Genomic DNA, 18082 nt, shown 5'->3' with positions numbered 1-18082 from the left:
ACTTCCTTAGCAGTCTCACAAGTCTTCATCTATATAAGACACTTCAGTCCAATTCTTGTAAGAAGCTGAATTGTGGGGCACCCGTGTCCACATTACAGAATATTTTTCTGCTCACGGGGTTACAACTGGCAGATTCTCCAGATTCTACTGCAGATTGATTTGCCTGTGTCCACGTTTACCATTATCAGTTTAGCAGTGGAAAACTGCACAGGGGGAGTCACACAAACCCTTACCTGAGGCAGACATGTAAGTCATTGCACTCCCTGTATCACTCCATCGGGTAAATGGCAAGGAAGAGAATTTCTGGTAGAGAGACAGCAAACTGGACAAAACAATCCCAGCACCTAATGACTTATTACACGTATACCTTTAAAGAAATTACAATTCAAGGTGTTGAGGAGATGACAAGAGACAAAATGCACTTTAGACAAATTGTTTTTTAAGAAGGTATGTGAAAGGGCAGAGAGCAGAGATGTAACTACACAACAGGAAAGGCTCTCTGTTATTTGCATACACTTGCATACATTTCAGGATGGGGATTTAGTCACAAAGGAGGAGGGATGAGAAAAGAAATGAACAGGGAAATGTTTTTATGAAAATACGGAACTTCCATTTGGGCAGAAGAGGAGCTACTATTATAAGGATTTAAGCATAGTGATACTAGGAATATGACAGACCAAAACTCAAGGCAGCATAGGGGAGGCTGGAGAGAAGGCTCAGCAGATGAAATAATTACAGTTTGGGCAAGGACATTGAGAATAGGACAGAAAAGCAGAACAGGGGTCTGCCATGCAAGCTTTTCAAGAAGACAACAGAAAGGAAAAAAACCCACAGGTCCTGAGAATTTGGTATATATAAACACACTTTTGATGCTTTTCTTACCTGTACCGTCCTTGTTAGAATTGAGTTAACTCAGGGACTAAAAGATCTAAGTCTTCTCTTACTGGTTTTCTCACATGTGATAATATTAAAACATTTAACAACTGCAATTAACATGTCACTGCAATTACACACCATTATCAGGAGCAGAAAACATCCATACAAAGGAAGGAAATACTGACATTTCAGATTTTCCATCTATATCCAGCAGGTTTATTAAGGCACTTAATTATTAAAATAACACAGAAGAATCAACATCATAAACTATGTTTCCAGCCTAAGTGTAGGAGCAGACAATAAAGAGTCAGTTTATGAGAGCAGAGCTGAGGATAAAACTTAGGATTTACAAACATAAACGAAATTACAAGCATAACAGAACTTGTTTCCTGGAAATTCATGCATCAAATGCAACAGCACATTTTAATTTATGAATCTGGAGACCTCACATCGTTGTGACAAATGGATGACAGTAATTTTTAAACCTAATGTCAGTGGGTTGTAAAGATTAATACCCACATTCTTCCTTGCATAAATTAACTATCCAAAACCGATAGGCTGAGACTGATTCTCTGTTCTTACGAGGTGTAACAAATCTACGAACAGCAGTATCATCATTTATAATGTCTCATAATTGCAATGACATTTTCTATACAAGTCACTAACTCTTGCTCTTCCTTATAAGGAGTAGACCTCCACTTAAGCTATTTGCAATCAGACCACTTTTTCACATGTAAAGGCCTGATTTCATTGGTTTTTTTCTTCTGTAGTTCTAGTTCTCCTTTGAACACACATATGAATAAACAGCAAGAATAGAACACGATTAAAACAAAACAGAAAACCTGATTCCATGAGGATAGGTGAATCTGAAAAGGAAAAAACTAATACACTTCAAAAAGTAAGAACAGCATTATTACCATATACATTTTATTATTATTAAATGTAATTTATAAGCATTTAAAAAAAAGGGAGGGGACCCAAAAATTGACGTATCAACAAGAACAAAAAAAAAAAAAAAAAAAAAAACCAACCTTCCACATGCTCACAATTTACTCTTTTTGATCTGCTGCAGAATTCTCCTTCCCCCAGTGCTACACCAGAGAAGTACATGTATCACAGTGGGGCAGAACTGTCCGTACACAAACATCCTGTTTTGGCAACCACAGAAGTGGCTTGGAAAACAGCACAAGGAGATCTTTTCATAGGGAGCTCAGTTCCTTTCCACCCTCTACCCACAGCTCCCTTACTCAGCTTATTTTAAGCACAAAAACATAAAAGTCTGGATTCAAGAAACATAGGGACTAACCCACTTGCTACTTAGCTCAGTGCAAAATTTTTGTGGTGACACTAAAGGGAGTTACACTGTACCTTGGAAACGCCCACAGGAGAAACTCAGCCAAAAGTAACCCAGAACAACTCATCTTAATAACATCGTTTTATAGAATTACTTGTCCTCCAAAGCTCAGGTGACGCTGTGTGAAAAGTTCATACAAAATGTACGTTCCAAACCTCTTTAAAGTTGGGAATATGTATTTTGTGGTTTACATGATGCATCTGGTAGAAAAATCTGACATATCAATCAGTAATAGATGCAATTTAAAATAAACTTGAAAAGTAGGCAATTCTGTTGTACGATTTAGAGTTCTGAGTCACCAGAATTACTAGGGAAGGTGTGTTTACTGTATTTACAAAGAAGTTAACTATAATTTTGAATACAATTTTAGCACTCCAGTATTAATCACTTCCCTCGCCAACCTGAAAGATGCAAAGTCGGTCAGGGCTGCAAATTCAGCCATCCAACTCAAATGTGAAGAGCTGCCCAAAAGAGCTCAGTATCCATTTTGAAAGAAGTATATTATTTTAAAACTATTTTTCTCCCATGTTGCCATGTGACATAGAATACTATATTCTGCAGAAAGAACAGACCCATTATGAACCAGTTCTGGTATTGCTTTCATCTCAAGCGTGACACAAAACACTCAATGTACATTATCTTTCCTAATCACTTTTCTGGAAAAGGTAGATACTATCTTCTATTACACTTAACTTTGCTGTTTAGACACTTTTAACTTTTCTATTTAGACAACTCTTCTATCTATTCAGAGCAATGTGAATGCTTTGCTCCCTCAGAGCACAGTAATGGTGCTAACACCCTGAGGAGTAGACCAAGAGTGGCTTGCACTTACAATTACTCATTACTTCTTTGTATATGAAGGTAATAAAAATTAAAAAAAGAAGTCTTCCCAAAGCAGGAAGGTGATACTGCCATAGGGAAACATCTACTCAGCAGATCCCCTAAGAACGAGCCTGACACTTAATTAAATTAACATGTGCCATGAGGTTCTACCAAAGTTTACAAAAGATGTTCTGCACACAGTTTAAAGAAAATACATGAATATTTACTTTTTCTGGACCTCATCACATTTAGACCTACACATCAGTGCTACCTGAGTTACAGCTTCTGCTTTTACTCACTGTGAAATGTTGTCAATCATTCGACTGTGTTCAACCAAAGAATGTAAAATACAGCAAAAAGCCAGGAGTCTACTCTGCAATGAGCAGCCACCTGATGACCGATTTTTTTTCCCCACAATTATTATTGGAATGCCTAATTTTATTCTTTGAGTCAAGGAAATGTTGAAAAAAAATATCTGAAATGTGCCATTTAAATGAATCATAGCTGCACAGTTTAAAGGAGATGCTTTGCTCAATGAATGTCAAAGAAGAATTTTAAAACTCAGGAGATTTCATAGTAAGTTAAAGAAATTCATGTATTAAATTCATTAGCAATTTACTTGTTTCATCTCTTCATTGACAGCTCCAGCAACACCTGCAGAAATTTCAGTTTTACCCCAACAGGAAAGATTTGCCTTATAAGCAACAGGAAGCTTCATAAGTGGAAAAAGTAATCCTCAGGTTATGTTTTTGTGTACTAAGATGCTGAGATACCTGTAGGAGAGTAACTTAGTGGATAATCAAATAGCACTATTTGCAGTAAATTCTTCTCCAGTGAAACCTAAATCACTTGCTAGGTACTTTTACCACTGTAAAGGAAGGAGAACTTCCGTGCCCTGAGGAAAAGTCTGCATCCCACATCAGCAGACCCAGAAAGGGCCTGAACAGGCATCTCTGCTTATGGTTTCTGCACTGTAATATCCACACCCTGATCACAAGAAAAAAACCACCAGTCAAGTTTTTGGGAGTCCAGTCCAGCAGCTTCCAGTCACCACAGTAGAGGTGATATTTTTGAAGATACTCAAATAAACTTCAGAGCAATAAATACCCAAGCTCTGTCTCCCTTTAAGGACAGAGTCTGCCCCCATGTTTAACGAGCAAAACATAACTTGAACTCAGTTCTGACTTTATTTACAATGTTTTCCAACTATTGACATCTGCAGTCATTTTCCATATTGCTGCATAAACCAAATAATCCTAAAAAATGGAACTAAGCCCAAAGGACGTGCCCAGAGAGAAATGGGCAAGCACAGGGCCCACTGACCATAAAGAAACACTGAAGTTAAACTGCATTTAATGAACATGAGGCAAATTTTTCCTTCCTTCCCAGTTTACGCTACTTTAAGAGAAGTCAAAAAGGTAGAATTATACAGATTTACAAGTGCTTCAGAATTAAAGATTTCTAGGCTATGCACATGAAGGTGTATGTTAGCAGGAGCAACACAGAAAAACAGTGCAACTGAAATGCTTTTGTTGAATACTTTTCATCACTGAGGGAGGAAACTTCCTTCAGAACTGGGATCTTTCAACTGTAAGAAATGAAGCAACTGTTTTCTATCTTCTGTTTAAATGCTGAAGACACTCACTGCTTCAGTAACTACAGTTTACTATCAAGGGTCTCTTCACTGAAGAGATCTGCAAGTACAGTTTGTGTGACAAATATTTGTAACACGGAAAATTCCACAAATTCTACTGTGCATTCCACAGTAACACGAGAGTGTCCTGTTTAAGGTGTATGCACACTCATCTGTACTTCCTCTTTTAGAATGAGATTCTCACAGCTCCAGAGAGGATTTTGAATCTGAAGAGATAGATTAATCTCTTGTGAGGATGCACAAACGTGCCCCTGTCACACCCATTGCACTCCTTGCAGCTGATCTGCTCAAGGAACTTCCACCCAGCTCTACATTGTGCAGAGCAAAAATATTCACTGTGTGGGGACATTTTAAACACAAGCAATGGCTTCACAAAACCTCACACAATCTAATCTTCCCCTGGTTTCCTACTGACAAGTGATGAAAAGTTTCCAAAGCACATAAAGGAATAATTAGATTCTGAAAATTATCATACCTGATACAGCAAGAAAATCATCAATACTTGTTATATCATCCACAGCTTCAGTAAGAACATGGATGTGATTCTCCCATGTACTCCTATACATCTCCATGTTGTTTTTCACAACTTGACTTTTTGGTCTGGCAGCAAGAGCTAAAGCAGTGTTAATGACCTGTACCAAAAATAAAAACAAAACCCAACTAAATAATTTTGTCTTCAGAAATCAAATGTTATGTTTTACTTAGCATTGCAGAGCAGCATTCCTGTTCTCCATGCAACACCTTTGCTCAGCTTTTGTTTCTGTTCTCAAGCAGAAATATCAGTCAGATGTTGCTTAGGTCAACTTTCATTATGGCTTCAAAAAGCTCAATGGAACAGGACAGCAAAAATCCCAACAATTTATTTTTGGTTGGAGAATTCATGTTGTTCCAAGTTTGTAGAATATTAATACAAGGAGGTTTTTACTTACTCACACTTCAGGCACACACTCAGCAGTACAGCAAACATCACCACTTCAGTTTTGAGTTAAAATCTTTTACATCAAGAGCCTATTATGGAGTACCTTCACTGAAAGGTATTATCAGCCTCTGTCAAGGAAAAGTGGGAGGTTTTGCCAGGCCAACAGGTATCTTTAGGATTAGAGGCATGGGACATAACACATACTACATCTATATAAAAGCAGTAGACTGCTATTGCTAAATCAGTCTGGCCTAAAAACAGGAACTATATTCACATGAAGAGGGTAGAGTTGATCTCTCCCAAGAAAGACTAACTGAAGATGCAAATACTGGATTACTTCTACAGATACTTCAGTCAGTTAATTACCTACAGAGGTTTTTTCCTAGTATTGCTTTTTTGTTGATGTTGTATCTATAAATATTTTTTAATTAAACTAACACATATCCCAGGTAGAAGCTGAACATTAACCTTTTTTCCTCTTCCCAATATTGCTTATTTATCAAGGGGAGAATGATTTTAAGACTACAAAACACAACATAAAGCAAAATACGGGAAGAATAAAACCAACATGCCCCACCAATCCTCAGTGCTGACAGTATACATTCATGAAACATTCCTGCATATTGTGCCACTATAATCAAGTCTTGGCACCAACATATAAGAACTAGAAAAATCCTCTTCTAAGGCCATCTGATGTGTCCTTACAATAATAACAATCCTCTTGACTCTGTTCTGGATAATAAGCTAAATCTGTAATCAGTTTTATTTGGTTGGTATTTTTACAAATCACATGAACGTACAGAGCTAGTGAAATTTAAACAAATGACAAAATTACTAATATTTGTGTTCTCATAATGAAGGAACATACACAGCTAGGTTTTCATGAGACCACTGCTGGGATGGAGTCTTTTTTGCTAATGATTTTGATGAGGAAGAATAGACCACGTCCTTATTATTTTACCAGGCATGGAGAAGGCAGAGAGAATGTAACTACAATAAAGAAAAGGATAAGATACCTTCACCAATTCCACAGGAGATAAAAAAACCAAACCAAAACAAACAAACAAAACCACAAACCAAACCAAACAAAAAACAAACAAAAACAAAACAAACAAAACCCAAACCAAACAAACAAAAAACCACAAAAAACCCAAACAGAATTCTGTCCCAGAAGTACTAACATAAAAGCTTAAAAATATTTTATTCTCCAAAAAAGGAAAAAAATCCAATAGGCAAAACAAATTTAAAATTGGAAAAAAGTGGACAGGTTGTTTTAAAAATACCTGATAATAAGATCATAGGGAATGCTCTTTAAAACAAGAAAACAATTAAAAAAAAAAATCAAAAGCACCTCAAAATCCATGACTGCCAGTGAAGATTTTGTCAGTTTGGCTATGAAACAATCTTTTTACCAAGTACAGCTCACCAAGCCATGCAGCACACACCTAATAAAGTCTAAAGGCTCAACTAAAACAAGTCTGATTTCAGGTAGAATCCTTTAAACAAAACCACTGACTTTTGAAACAGCAGATGTTAGAGGTGGGTGATGATACTGCTCCAGCCAGGCCCATTAAGGGCTCAGACCTGACTACTCTTTTTCCTTTTTTAATTTGGTTTGTGGTAAACACAGGGCTTGCCCCATCATTTTCAGACATCCTTTCACTACAGACTTTCAGTATGTTTCATAAAACCTTATTTTATCCATACTTCAGATCTACAAAATCTTCAGCAAAAGCATTTATTGGCTGTATCATCTGGCACAAGATCTGTCTTGATCATTTACGGTTCTGCCACCTGAAAAACAGCAACAGCACAGCAATGCTGACACAGATGACACGGGGGATCACTGACACCTTATCAGAATGTTGAGATTAAAAACAAGTCACTTTAACAAGTCACATTAAAAACAAGGGACTTTGAAGCCCAAAAGACACCAACAAAGGTGCCCACATCCTTGGCATAAGCAAACTACTGTCATAAACCTTCTGCCTGCGTTCCCACATGCACTATTCAGTTGCAGCAGCACTTCGGAAACAGGGTCTCTTCCTGCAGACATATATGCTTGGATAGCTAATTGCTTCTGGCTTCTCAAATCAGTCTACAGACCACACAAGCTGCTGAAGGCTTTAATTTCCATTTACATGCATTGCTTCGACTGAAGGTTGTGCAAGGACCAATTTGTTTTTGTTTTCATGAGAGTTAGAGCAGGAAATTAAAGAGATCATAGGGGTCCCTTTCTATAAAGATAAATGTTCAGCATTTTCCTGTTAGAGCATTACCTTTGTCACTAAACACACCCTTTGAATAAAAACTTCAAGGTAGGCAATAACATGCAGTGCTAAAATCAGTCTTGCATGACTTGCCATTTCACCACTAACAAACTACTTCCTTTGTTTATTAAAACAAATGCTGGAAATTCAAAAGATGTAACTAAGCAGTTTACAAGCAGCTTTTCAATTTTGTTACCAGGAGCTGTGGTGATGGAGTCCACCGCTGAAGATTTCTACTGGGTTGAAGGTGCTTCACCAACAGGATAAAACACTTTTGTTTCTAATCTCAGAGTAACTGCAGACTGTGGCTATTGCAACTCACTTGGTAAAACTAATAAAAAAATGTACAAATGAACGAACTAAAGTAGGAGAGGGCCTGCACTAACACACTTTTCCTTCCTTTTATCCCATTTAAAACAAACTGGAAGCTCACTTCCTAAAAATTGTTCTCCCAGGTGTAGACTAGAGGCACAATGGCTTCTCATTAATGCCCAGTTTTAGCTCACAGGGATGGCAAACGAGGAAGAAAACATGGTGACTCCAGACTTGCCCACAGACCACATTTTTAAAACAATTGTTCATTCAGTACTTCAGGAGTACCACTGCTGGGAACAGCACATACCACATCCTTCAAGTCCCCACAGAAACTCGCCCAGGACAAAAGCAACCCAAAAAGTTTCAGCCCAGTGCCCAAATCTCTTGGGTCGAGAGATATGATGTTGTTTCTATATGAAGTGTAGAATACAAACACAGAAAATTCAGTGTAGTAATAGTGCTCTTCCATATATTTTTTAAAATAACATTAGTGGTTTAACCATTTTAGGAATTAGTAATTTTAGAACCTCCAGTTTCTTTATTTCAGTATCAATATCAAAGATACAATAACTTTCCACATGCAATGCAATATATTAAAGCCCATTTCTGTTTGGCTTTACAGCAGCTCCCCCAATCCTCTCCTAAAAGTAAGGCATTTGCAGGAGTTGAGAACTTCACTGTTTTCATTCCTATCACACTTAATCCAATTTCACAGGATCAATTTTCTAAGCCAGGGGCTCAAAATTTCACCTCAATAATTCTTAGGTCACATTGGTCCTGTTTTCATTCACCACACTAACTAGTTTAGGTTTTAAAATGCGTCCAACAAGACTGGAATACTAAACAGGTAATTTCTAACTTTTCTGTTTAAGCCTCTAATAAGATATATGAAAGTCAAACACTATTTCTGGTTGAATACAATAAAGTCTTTTTCTTACTCTATTTTCTTCTTTGTTTTGGTAGATTTATCAGGTTGGCCCTGCCAAAAGTCACAATGAGACTGTGTAAAAAGTTGTTTCAGTATCAGAACCAACATCTTTTATGTTGCCAAATCAACTTTTATCTTGTCAAATGCAATAAAGAGGTAAACTGCCTGGGAGGATCACCAAAACTGTTAAAGAATGTAGTCAACTTTATTAAATGGGTGAATTTAGAAATCAAGATGACCCCAGATATCTCTGGAAATGAAGTCCCAAAACCTTCAATAAATGCAAAAGCTACAGCACAGGCAGGCAGCACCCTCATCTGCACTGGCTCACAGTCTGATGGGCTGAGGCTGCACGAGAGCCCCAAACCATCAGTCTAACCACCTAAATAACACAAACCAGAGAATTCACCTAAGGCCTCCCTCAGCAAATTCACAGCTAAAGTTAAATCAGTTATATTATACACAAAGGCAGTTAATCCTGAATTAAGTATTTCAGGTGACACTGTTCCTCATGGTTCCCGAGGTAAATGGCTCTGATGTTAAATATCCTGTGAAGAGAAGACTTCACTCCACTTTGAATAAACATGGCTTCCATAAGTGTGACAACACCTACATTCCACAGAACAATTCAGATTGACAGTACTGAAACCAAAATCCTGTCATATCTAAGTTGGAGAGCACACTATAGACCACATGTCTTCGTTTTGCCTGGGAACCATGTCAAGGTGAGGGATTAAGAGCCAAACAAGGTTCCTAAAGCTTGGCTAAACCCAGCTGTCCTGTTGCCTTTGTCCTATCTGGAGCTGTCCCAAAAGCCATGATCCACAACACGTATGATTTAGACTAGGTATTTTTAATGTGGTCCAAGAAACTTGAAGAGATACCTTATCACATAAGTAGAACGGAGATTTTAAACCTCCTTTTCCTGTAAAAAGAAGAAAAATCAAAAAAAGAAAAAAAAAACTTAACACGAGGCCTTTCACAGTCTCACCAACAGGAAACTAAGTTGAAAAAAGTTTTAGCCAGCTCCTTAGGCTTCGTGGGGCTTAGGTTTTCTACTTCATTCCAACTATCAGTCATGGAGTAAATTTACCATCTGAACTGACCACAAGAAACAATGAAAGCAAAACTAATCTGACATCACTACTTCATCACTGCCTCCCGATCTAAAACTGAGTTACAATTTGTCACTGGCCAATTAAAAACAGCCTTCCTGTACCTTATTACAGCATATTAGGCTGTTCCAATTCCATCATTACTTTTTCCCCATTTTTATTTCTGCACTGCAGATTTCAAAGTTCAGGTAAATGTTCCCAGAAAGCTGGTACTCCTCCTGCTCACTGCTTGGGCATAATACTAGTTGCTAAACTAACAGTTCTCAAATATATCCTTGGACTTCTGAGCAGAAGTTAGATGAGGACTGCATTTACTATTATTAGTTGTACAGCAGTAACATGCATATGTCCTCATCAAGGACAGGATACAGCATATTCTACACACTCCATTGAATGAAAGCCCCTCTCAAAAAATTAACAGAGCAGTGACAGAGGATTATATAAATTGAGGGAATCTTGAGGACAGAGCAACATGATGACAGTTCTAAGATATCTCACACACCTCCTACTATCCAGCTTCTGAACAGCTGGTTGTTACATAAAAATACAGGTAAGTTAAAATGAAATCTGAGGCATACACAGTACAAGAAGCTTTCAGGGACCTACTCCTGTGCATGATGGGCTAAAAGGGGAGCAAGGGTGGGGAACAAAACAAAACCAAAGCAAAGCCCCAACAATCTTACAAAACATTCATGGAGCATTCATGCAGTCAGCTTAAGACTACGGCAGAATTACTCCTTTACTGTAGAAATAATTTGGAACCCAACAGACATCCACCCTGTCACACGAGGGAGGGAGGTGAAGTTCAGTGAGATGGTGCCTTTAGGTAAGGATGAATCATCCAGCTTAAAGTCAGGCAAAAGGGGACAACACAAGAGTACAAAGTTCATATGCAGGGTGTGAGTAACATTACAAGAGAAAACTTTTGTAGTGTTTTAATTAAATAAAACAAGGGAAGAAGAAATTGCAGTGATATGGCAGTGACTACAGCAGAAGAAAACTAGAAATTCCTTAGAAATAAAGTAAAAGAAGATTCTGAAAACTGTTAGCCTCTCTACACAAATCAATAAAAAGTCTTAATTAATAGCTTGAGTTTTGTTTGATGATTATCTTTTTGCAGATGAACAGGAGCTGGCTGCCCAGATTTACATTCATCTGCACCTCCAGCAGATTAATTTCCAACAAAATTAAGAGGGCAAATACATCAACTTGACACAGTAACAGCAGAGCCCAGTTCAGTCAAATCTTTCACAGATGCTAGACAAATTTACCTCCAAGAAAAGAAGGGTTAGTTCTGCCCTAGTGTAAGCTGCTACAGCAAAGCTGAAAGAGCTCACCCCAGGATATCCCCATTTAGCAATCAAATCAAAACAAGAACTTGTACACCCGTGTTTGGGAACAAGTATTCTCAAACCATTTTATCCACCTGGGTGATAACTCAGAAGTCTACATGTAATCACAATCTACGTGTAACGGTGTACAATTCCAGGTGATGGGGGAGAGAGCGTATTTAAGCTCCCTCTCATTCTGAGCTGAATTCTCAAACAACTCTTTCATTCATCTCACTTTTTGCAACGTGGAACCCGCCTTTCAGTCACCTACACCTTCATACACCTATGCCATCGATTTTCTTACAATCCTGCCCCTACAGGAGGCTGCTACAAAGGTCAGGGTGCCACAATTCCCCTGCTCTACTGACAAACTGAAGTTAATAGTCATTAAGAAATATCCTACCACAATCAATGCACTGTGCTTTCTGCATGCAGTATCATCTCCAATTACACGCAACAACATCCCAAAAGCAGCTACCACATCACAAACAAGAACTTCAGAAACCTGTTTCTGAAACAGTCTTTTCTATGTAGAACTCAATTCAGCCTTAAGATCTTGTTTTGAAAAGTGTGGGGTGCCCAATAAAAAGAGGCTTCTGACACTGAATTTACATTTCTGGTTGTTTCACATTCAGCCTCTCATTTTCTTTTCTCCACTGGCCATGCTATGCCCCCTTAACTCACCCTGAGCAGTAAACAAACCTACACGGACTAATATTTCAAAGAGATTTACATGAAAAGCACAATTTCTACAAGCACAGGCAACTTTGTTCTTCAGTTTTTACTGTCAAGTGGTCATCTACTTCACCCTGTCCTTCAGAATACTGACATGTTCATTTGCTCTGCATGGATAGGGTGTTCATCTCTAAGAGAAAGACATGGATAACCACACAGAAAAATAACATCTATACAATAGTATGTGTATGGAAAATGGATTGTACTCAACCTAGAGTTGAGGAAAAGCAGACTTTTAGCCACACCTACCAAAAGTTTACCACTTATGCATAGATTACAAAGCTTTAGTACCAACCTCTAGTGCAGGAATGTTAAAAACATGCTCACAAGGCAAAGTCCGGATGAGGACTCTGCTTGTCTCTAGTCTCATCAAATTGCCAAAGAGAACAGTCTGCAAAGCTGATGTTCTTGAAGAACTGCTCGTGTTCATGGAGGATGTAAAATGACACAAAACACTCTTCATTTGCATGCAGGGTTAATGTCTCCAAGATCTGATACATGACTGAGAATCCTGGCATCAAACATAAAACTAACTCGTGTTTCTTAGCATTAAAACTGCGCATCTATCATATATACATTAATAAAATCTCTTAGGAATAAGAATTATTTTGTACCTTATTATAGGATCACTAAACGTAGTTAAAACTGGTAGGTTTAACTGCTGCCACTCTGCTCCCTGAAAAACAGTAACAATCCATACTTGCTCCAGTGCAAAATCACCCAGAGATTTTGGAGTGAAAAGTTTTGAGCTGAATGTAGGCTGGAGTTCCTTGGGAGGCAAAAGCAAAGAAATTATTTCCACTCTGTTTTTCCAGTGTATAGGATAGTGGGCTCTACATTCACATAAATAAACAGAAAAGTAATTCAAAGCATTGGACTTGACCACAGATTTTTGCTACTGGAAGATGAAACTTAGAGGGTCCATATTTTTATAGCTAAAGAAACTACAGTGAGATGTTGTGAGACACTGGATCAGTAAAAGTATTGTTTTATTGTTGGGGCAGAACCAACTCAGGGCAGCGGAAGGAAGAGCCTTCCACAGGATTCTTTGGTGGTAGCTATTTTTCTCTTAATGTCTTTTCCTGATCTCTTTTCTCTCTCCAGCTATTTGCTCCTGTTTCTTCTCTTAATCTCTTTCTTTCTTTACTCTTTTCTTAATCTCTTCTGGGTAACTTAAAACCAGTGGGCTGTATTCTGCTAAGTTGTGTGGGTGCTTTGTGGAATGCTCTATGTTAGTTGTAGGTCACCCCTTTTAAACCTTCGCCAAAATCCTTATTTTCTCCTGAAATTAAAAGTGTCTCCTGGGAAATGTGTGGAGGCTTTCTCTCTTTCAGCTATCTCAACATATTAAGAACCAAATGCTCTGCAAAAGTTCGGTGGGCGAGCTCTTGGAGTCTTAAATGTAATTTTTAATCCCAATTCATTTATGTAATGTGAACAGTTTCTAAGCATACCTGAAGAAGATTAACTGGAGTATGTACACAAGTAACACAACAAAGAACACAGAAAACTGATTTCTGAGCTTTTAAAAGTTGGATTTTTTCCCAAGCTATTACTAAATTAATCATCTCACACTACTTCAGAAAAGAAATTGCACTGCTTGGGACTGTAAGGAAGAAAACTCGTGTCCAACTGGTTTTGACGCAAGAGAACCTGAGGTTTTTCTTCCTTCTTTCAAAAATGATCATCTGAATGTCTAAAAACAAATCTTGCAGGTGGGATGGAGTAAGTTACTTGACTGGGGGGGCAGTTCCCCTGGAAAAGGACCTGGCTTGAGAAGAAGGCTGTACACATCCCAAGGTCCCGTCCAACCTGAACTGTTACTGTTTTCAAATGCAGTTACAAAACAACTATATGATACTTACTTAATTACTGACACTGATTGCTTCAGGGGCAAGAATGACTCACTTCTTGGGGATACTCTAAGACAGGTAATAGAAATGCAAACAGAATGTAGCAACATCATGAAATATTATTTCCTGACACAAGAGTTACTACAAAAGAAACCACAGAAACATGCCGGTAGTCTGCCATTTCTGTTCTTTAAAAAAAAAAACCCCAAACACACAAACATTTTGTGGAGCTTATTTCTGTCAAGCTGTGCCTTGTACTTCTCTTAAAACAGTGGGGGAGCTTAAATATCCAGATATGCCCAAGCTCTGTAAGAAAGCATATGTATTTACTACTAACTCTAGAAACAAACTTGCAAGCCAAAAAATCCCACTATAATGATAAAAATGCATAAGATTATGTGACACTGTTGCTTTGGCATCTGCCATAAAAAGCTATTAAAATAACAAAGATATGAAAAAACCCCATAACAATTTAAAAGCTTTGAAAACTGTGTATCTTGTATACAAAATATTTAAGCATAAAATATATTTCAGTCAGTATAATTAAATAAAATTGAGATCGTGTTGATAACAGCCCCAGACAAATTCTACCCAAGAGCTAAATGCACTCCAAGAGGAAATAAATTACTGGCTATACTTATTAATAAAATCAACTTTAATTGTTCTGTAAATTTAAAAGGTGAAATCTACTTCCACAGAAAATGTCTAAAAGGAGATGCAGAGTTAAGGAATACTGTTTAATCATTATATCAAAAGTGACATACAAGACAAAGCAAGACTGTACTTCCACAAGAAACACTTCTGAACATAGGAAAAGTTCCATCCACAGCACACTCCTCTCTTTCACAATATCCTGAAAAACTTCTACCACAGCAGCATTATCCAGTACTCATAGTTACGAGGATTTAGGTGTACAGGTGCTATGTGACCATAAGATTTCACATTATATTCAGAACAGATTAACACACCTACTGCTTCAGAAAGACTCAAAAAAATCCAACAAGAAACAATGATGCAATAATAAGAACACTGCAATCCCTAGAATACTATCTGCAGTGGTAAAAACACTTAGGGCAAATTACGATCCAACACAAAATGTCAAAGTCCTATTTGCAATCTCTCTCTACCTTGGCAGAAATAGGATTTAAAGAACTTACTCTATGTTTCTCTTTCTTTCTCTTATCCCACAATTTAAAGCAGGAAGGACAGATTGCACCGGAGGCACTTGGTTTGACTGTGACATAATTGACTATGTTTGGTAATAAGCTTTAGAAGTTATATATGGGTTTATTTGTTCTGAGATTATGAGGCAACTTTAAGCTTTGAGAACACATAACTGAACAAAGTAGAGATATATTAACCCACTGTTCAAATCTAGCAAAGGCCTTCTTGTTACCCACCATTGAGGGAAGATTTAATTTCTACATTGTTATTACAAGCTGCTGATCATGGAACTTGCGAATAAATTAAGAGCGCACAGGTAAAGCAACCCCTCAAGAACAAACAGAATTGTGGGGTAGAGGGTAAGCCAAAAATTCTACAAACATTATTGATCTGATACTCCAGGCAAGAAATTAAATAAAATCCTGCCTGGCTTTTATCTCTGATATCTGGGCAGTGGTTGCCAGCAATACACAGAAATATGTTCTTATTACATCGGGATAAAGTTTTTGTACTTCATTAAAAAAAAAAAACCTGTGTAATTTCACTCAAAAGCATACCTTCTAACTGCTGAGAGGCATGGTGAACTCTTGAGAAAGAAAATAAAACCAAACACAAATCCAACCAAACCAAAACCACACGCACCAAACAGCCCTCTAAAGCTCCCCCTACCCCTGCACACACCTATGCCTTGGTTTCATACAGGGACTACACACGTATTTCTGAATGCACGTTGAACCCTCCTACAGAAAAAGCACACGAGTTATCTTTAACAAAAGAGACATTGCCATTATTTTAGTTTAGTGTTACGGAAGTGGAAAAAAACTGAAAATGCAGTAAAGTATTCAGTATTCACATTTGGGTGGACAGTTACTTTGTTTTTCAGAGACAGATGACAGAATAGGCTGAACACTTAAAGACTGCTTCTTAAATCAATCCGACAGCACCTCCCACCCAGAACTAATTCACTTGACCTGACAAGTGAAACAGACAACAAATTCCAAAATATGTTGGGCTTTTTTGCATGGAATTCATCATTTTAGTTCTGTACCTTCACTTTATCTTGCACTACTGAAACCAAAGCAGCAAGAATAAACAAACATTTCTGTTTCTGCCTTGTGGAGTACAGCATCTGTAAATGACCCAGGGGACGTTTTGGATATGATATTCAAACCTACAGGGATGAATTTCACAAATCCCCTATTTTATTTCAAGAATAAAAAGTCCATTTTTTGACCCAAACAAAAAAAAAAAAATTGCTATTCCTCAAACTGTATTTTCTGTATTAGATATACACCCATTATCCAGGATATAATTTAGGATCCAGCAAATCATAACACTGGTAAACTGCTTCCAATAATTTTAGCTGCAGTCTTAACATGCTAACCAAACAATTACTTTCTTGTATCCATAGTTTGTCTACATGGGGGACAACGAGATTCTGCTCAGAAAGCATAAAACAATTCACCCAAGTTCATCAAGCCTTGTGCAATGCATTCTAGAATAAAATTCTAATTTCAAGATATACAGATTCTTGAAATGGAAGGCTAAAATAATCCTCAAGACTTACTGATACATCAACCACAGACTGTGCTGAGTTGGAAGGGACCCACAAGGATCAACGAGTCCAACCCTCAGCCCTGCACAGGACCTTCCCCAAGAGTCACAACCTGTGCCCAGGAGTATCATCCCAATGCTTCTTGAACTCTGGCAGGAAAGAGGAAATAAAAAAATATTCAAAACTGAGTTCTGCTAATAATTTTTTCCTTTGTTATTTTATACTCAAAAGCACACTGGAAGTCCTATCTTCAACAGTGCTGCATCCAGAACTGGAGCTCAGCTCCCTGCAGTTTGCTATAAACAGATTGAACTGAGAACACAAAGTCTCTTCATGGGGCAAAGCTTTTTCAGGATGATTTTTCTACATTTCTACATTTTTCTTAAGCCGTGTAAATGTTCTGTCACAGTCTACCAACACTGTCCATTATACTGGTATAAAACTTATCAGCACCAGAGATAGCTGGGTTTGCTGATCAAACTGGGATAAGGCATACTGTCAACAGCACAAGCTACAGTACAGCTTCCCAGAGGATGCAGGCATTAAGAAAAATCTCCATGGGAGTTTACAGTCTCAGGACTTGATCTCAAAAGGAGTTCAACAGAAAAAAAAATCCCTGTGTTTGAATACAGCAGCCATAATTATCAATTAAATTAGTCACATACTCAAATTACAACGTAAAACTGAAGTTTATGTCATTTACCTTCTGTGTATTGGATTTCATATCCAAGTAAACCTTTAGTCTGATTTATAATGGAATGCATATAAAATAGAAAGGTCCTTATGGATTATTCATTCATGCACCAAACTTTACAGAGATGAAATAAAACTGTATGAGACCTGGAACAATTACAGTGTAACTACACTGCAGCTACAGTCTTTGAATACATGGTAATATGAACACACATATGGATTACATTTATATACTGGGGAGGAAAGGACATCAGTAAAGCTCAACATTTATGCCACAGCTGTTGCTTCACATACAGTTTGAATTATATTATGCCAAATCCAAATCAAACAGCAATAATACAAAAAAACCTACTGAAAACGTATTAATTAGTTCCTCATTCCCTCTTGGCATTTCTAACAAAACCAGCATCACGACAAATCAGGTATATTCTATATATTCAGAAACAAGGAAGACTTTAAAATAAGAAAATTATTTTTAGTAATGTATTTCACATGAAT

General features: G+C 37.6%; 1 protein-coding gene across 8 annotated transcripts in view; it reads right to left on the bottom strand.

The window, feature by feature from the left end:
- The window catches only part of LOC135417813 (catenin alpha-3), a 438645-nt gene that overhangs the window by 123005 nt on the left and 297558 nt on the right, over positions 1-18082 (bottom strand). For all 8 annotated transcript variants that reach the window (XM_064662319.1, XM_064662320.1, XM_064662318.1 and 5 more), the window contains one exon: positions 5182-5338. In XM_064662319.1, coding sequence (XP_064518389.1) covers positions 5182-5338 — 157 coding nt within the window. The remainder of the gene's footprint in view (positions 1-5181; positions 5339-18082) is intronic.

This window comes from Pseudopipra pipra, chromosome 8, assembly GCF_036250125.1.
Source record: "Pseudopipra pipra isolate bDixPip1 chromosome 8, bDixPip1.hap1, whole genome shotgun sequence".
Classification (NCBI taxonomy): domain Eukaryota; kingdom Metazoa; phylum Chordata; class Aves; order Passeriformes; family Pipridae; genus Pseudopipra; species Pseudopipra pipra.
This window is presented reverse-complemented; position numbering and strand designations above follow the sequence as displayed.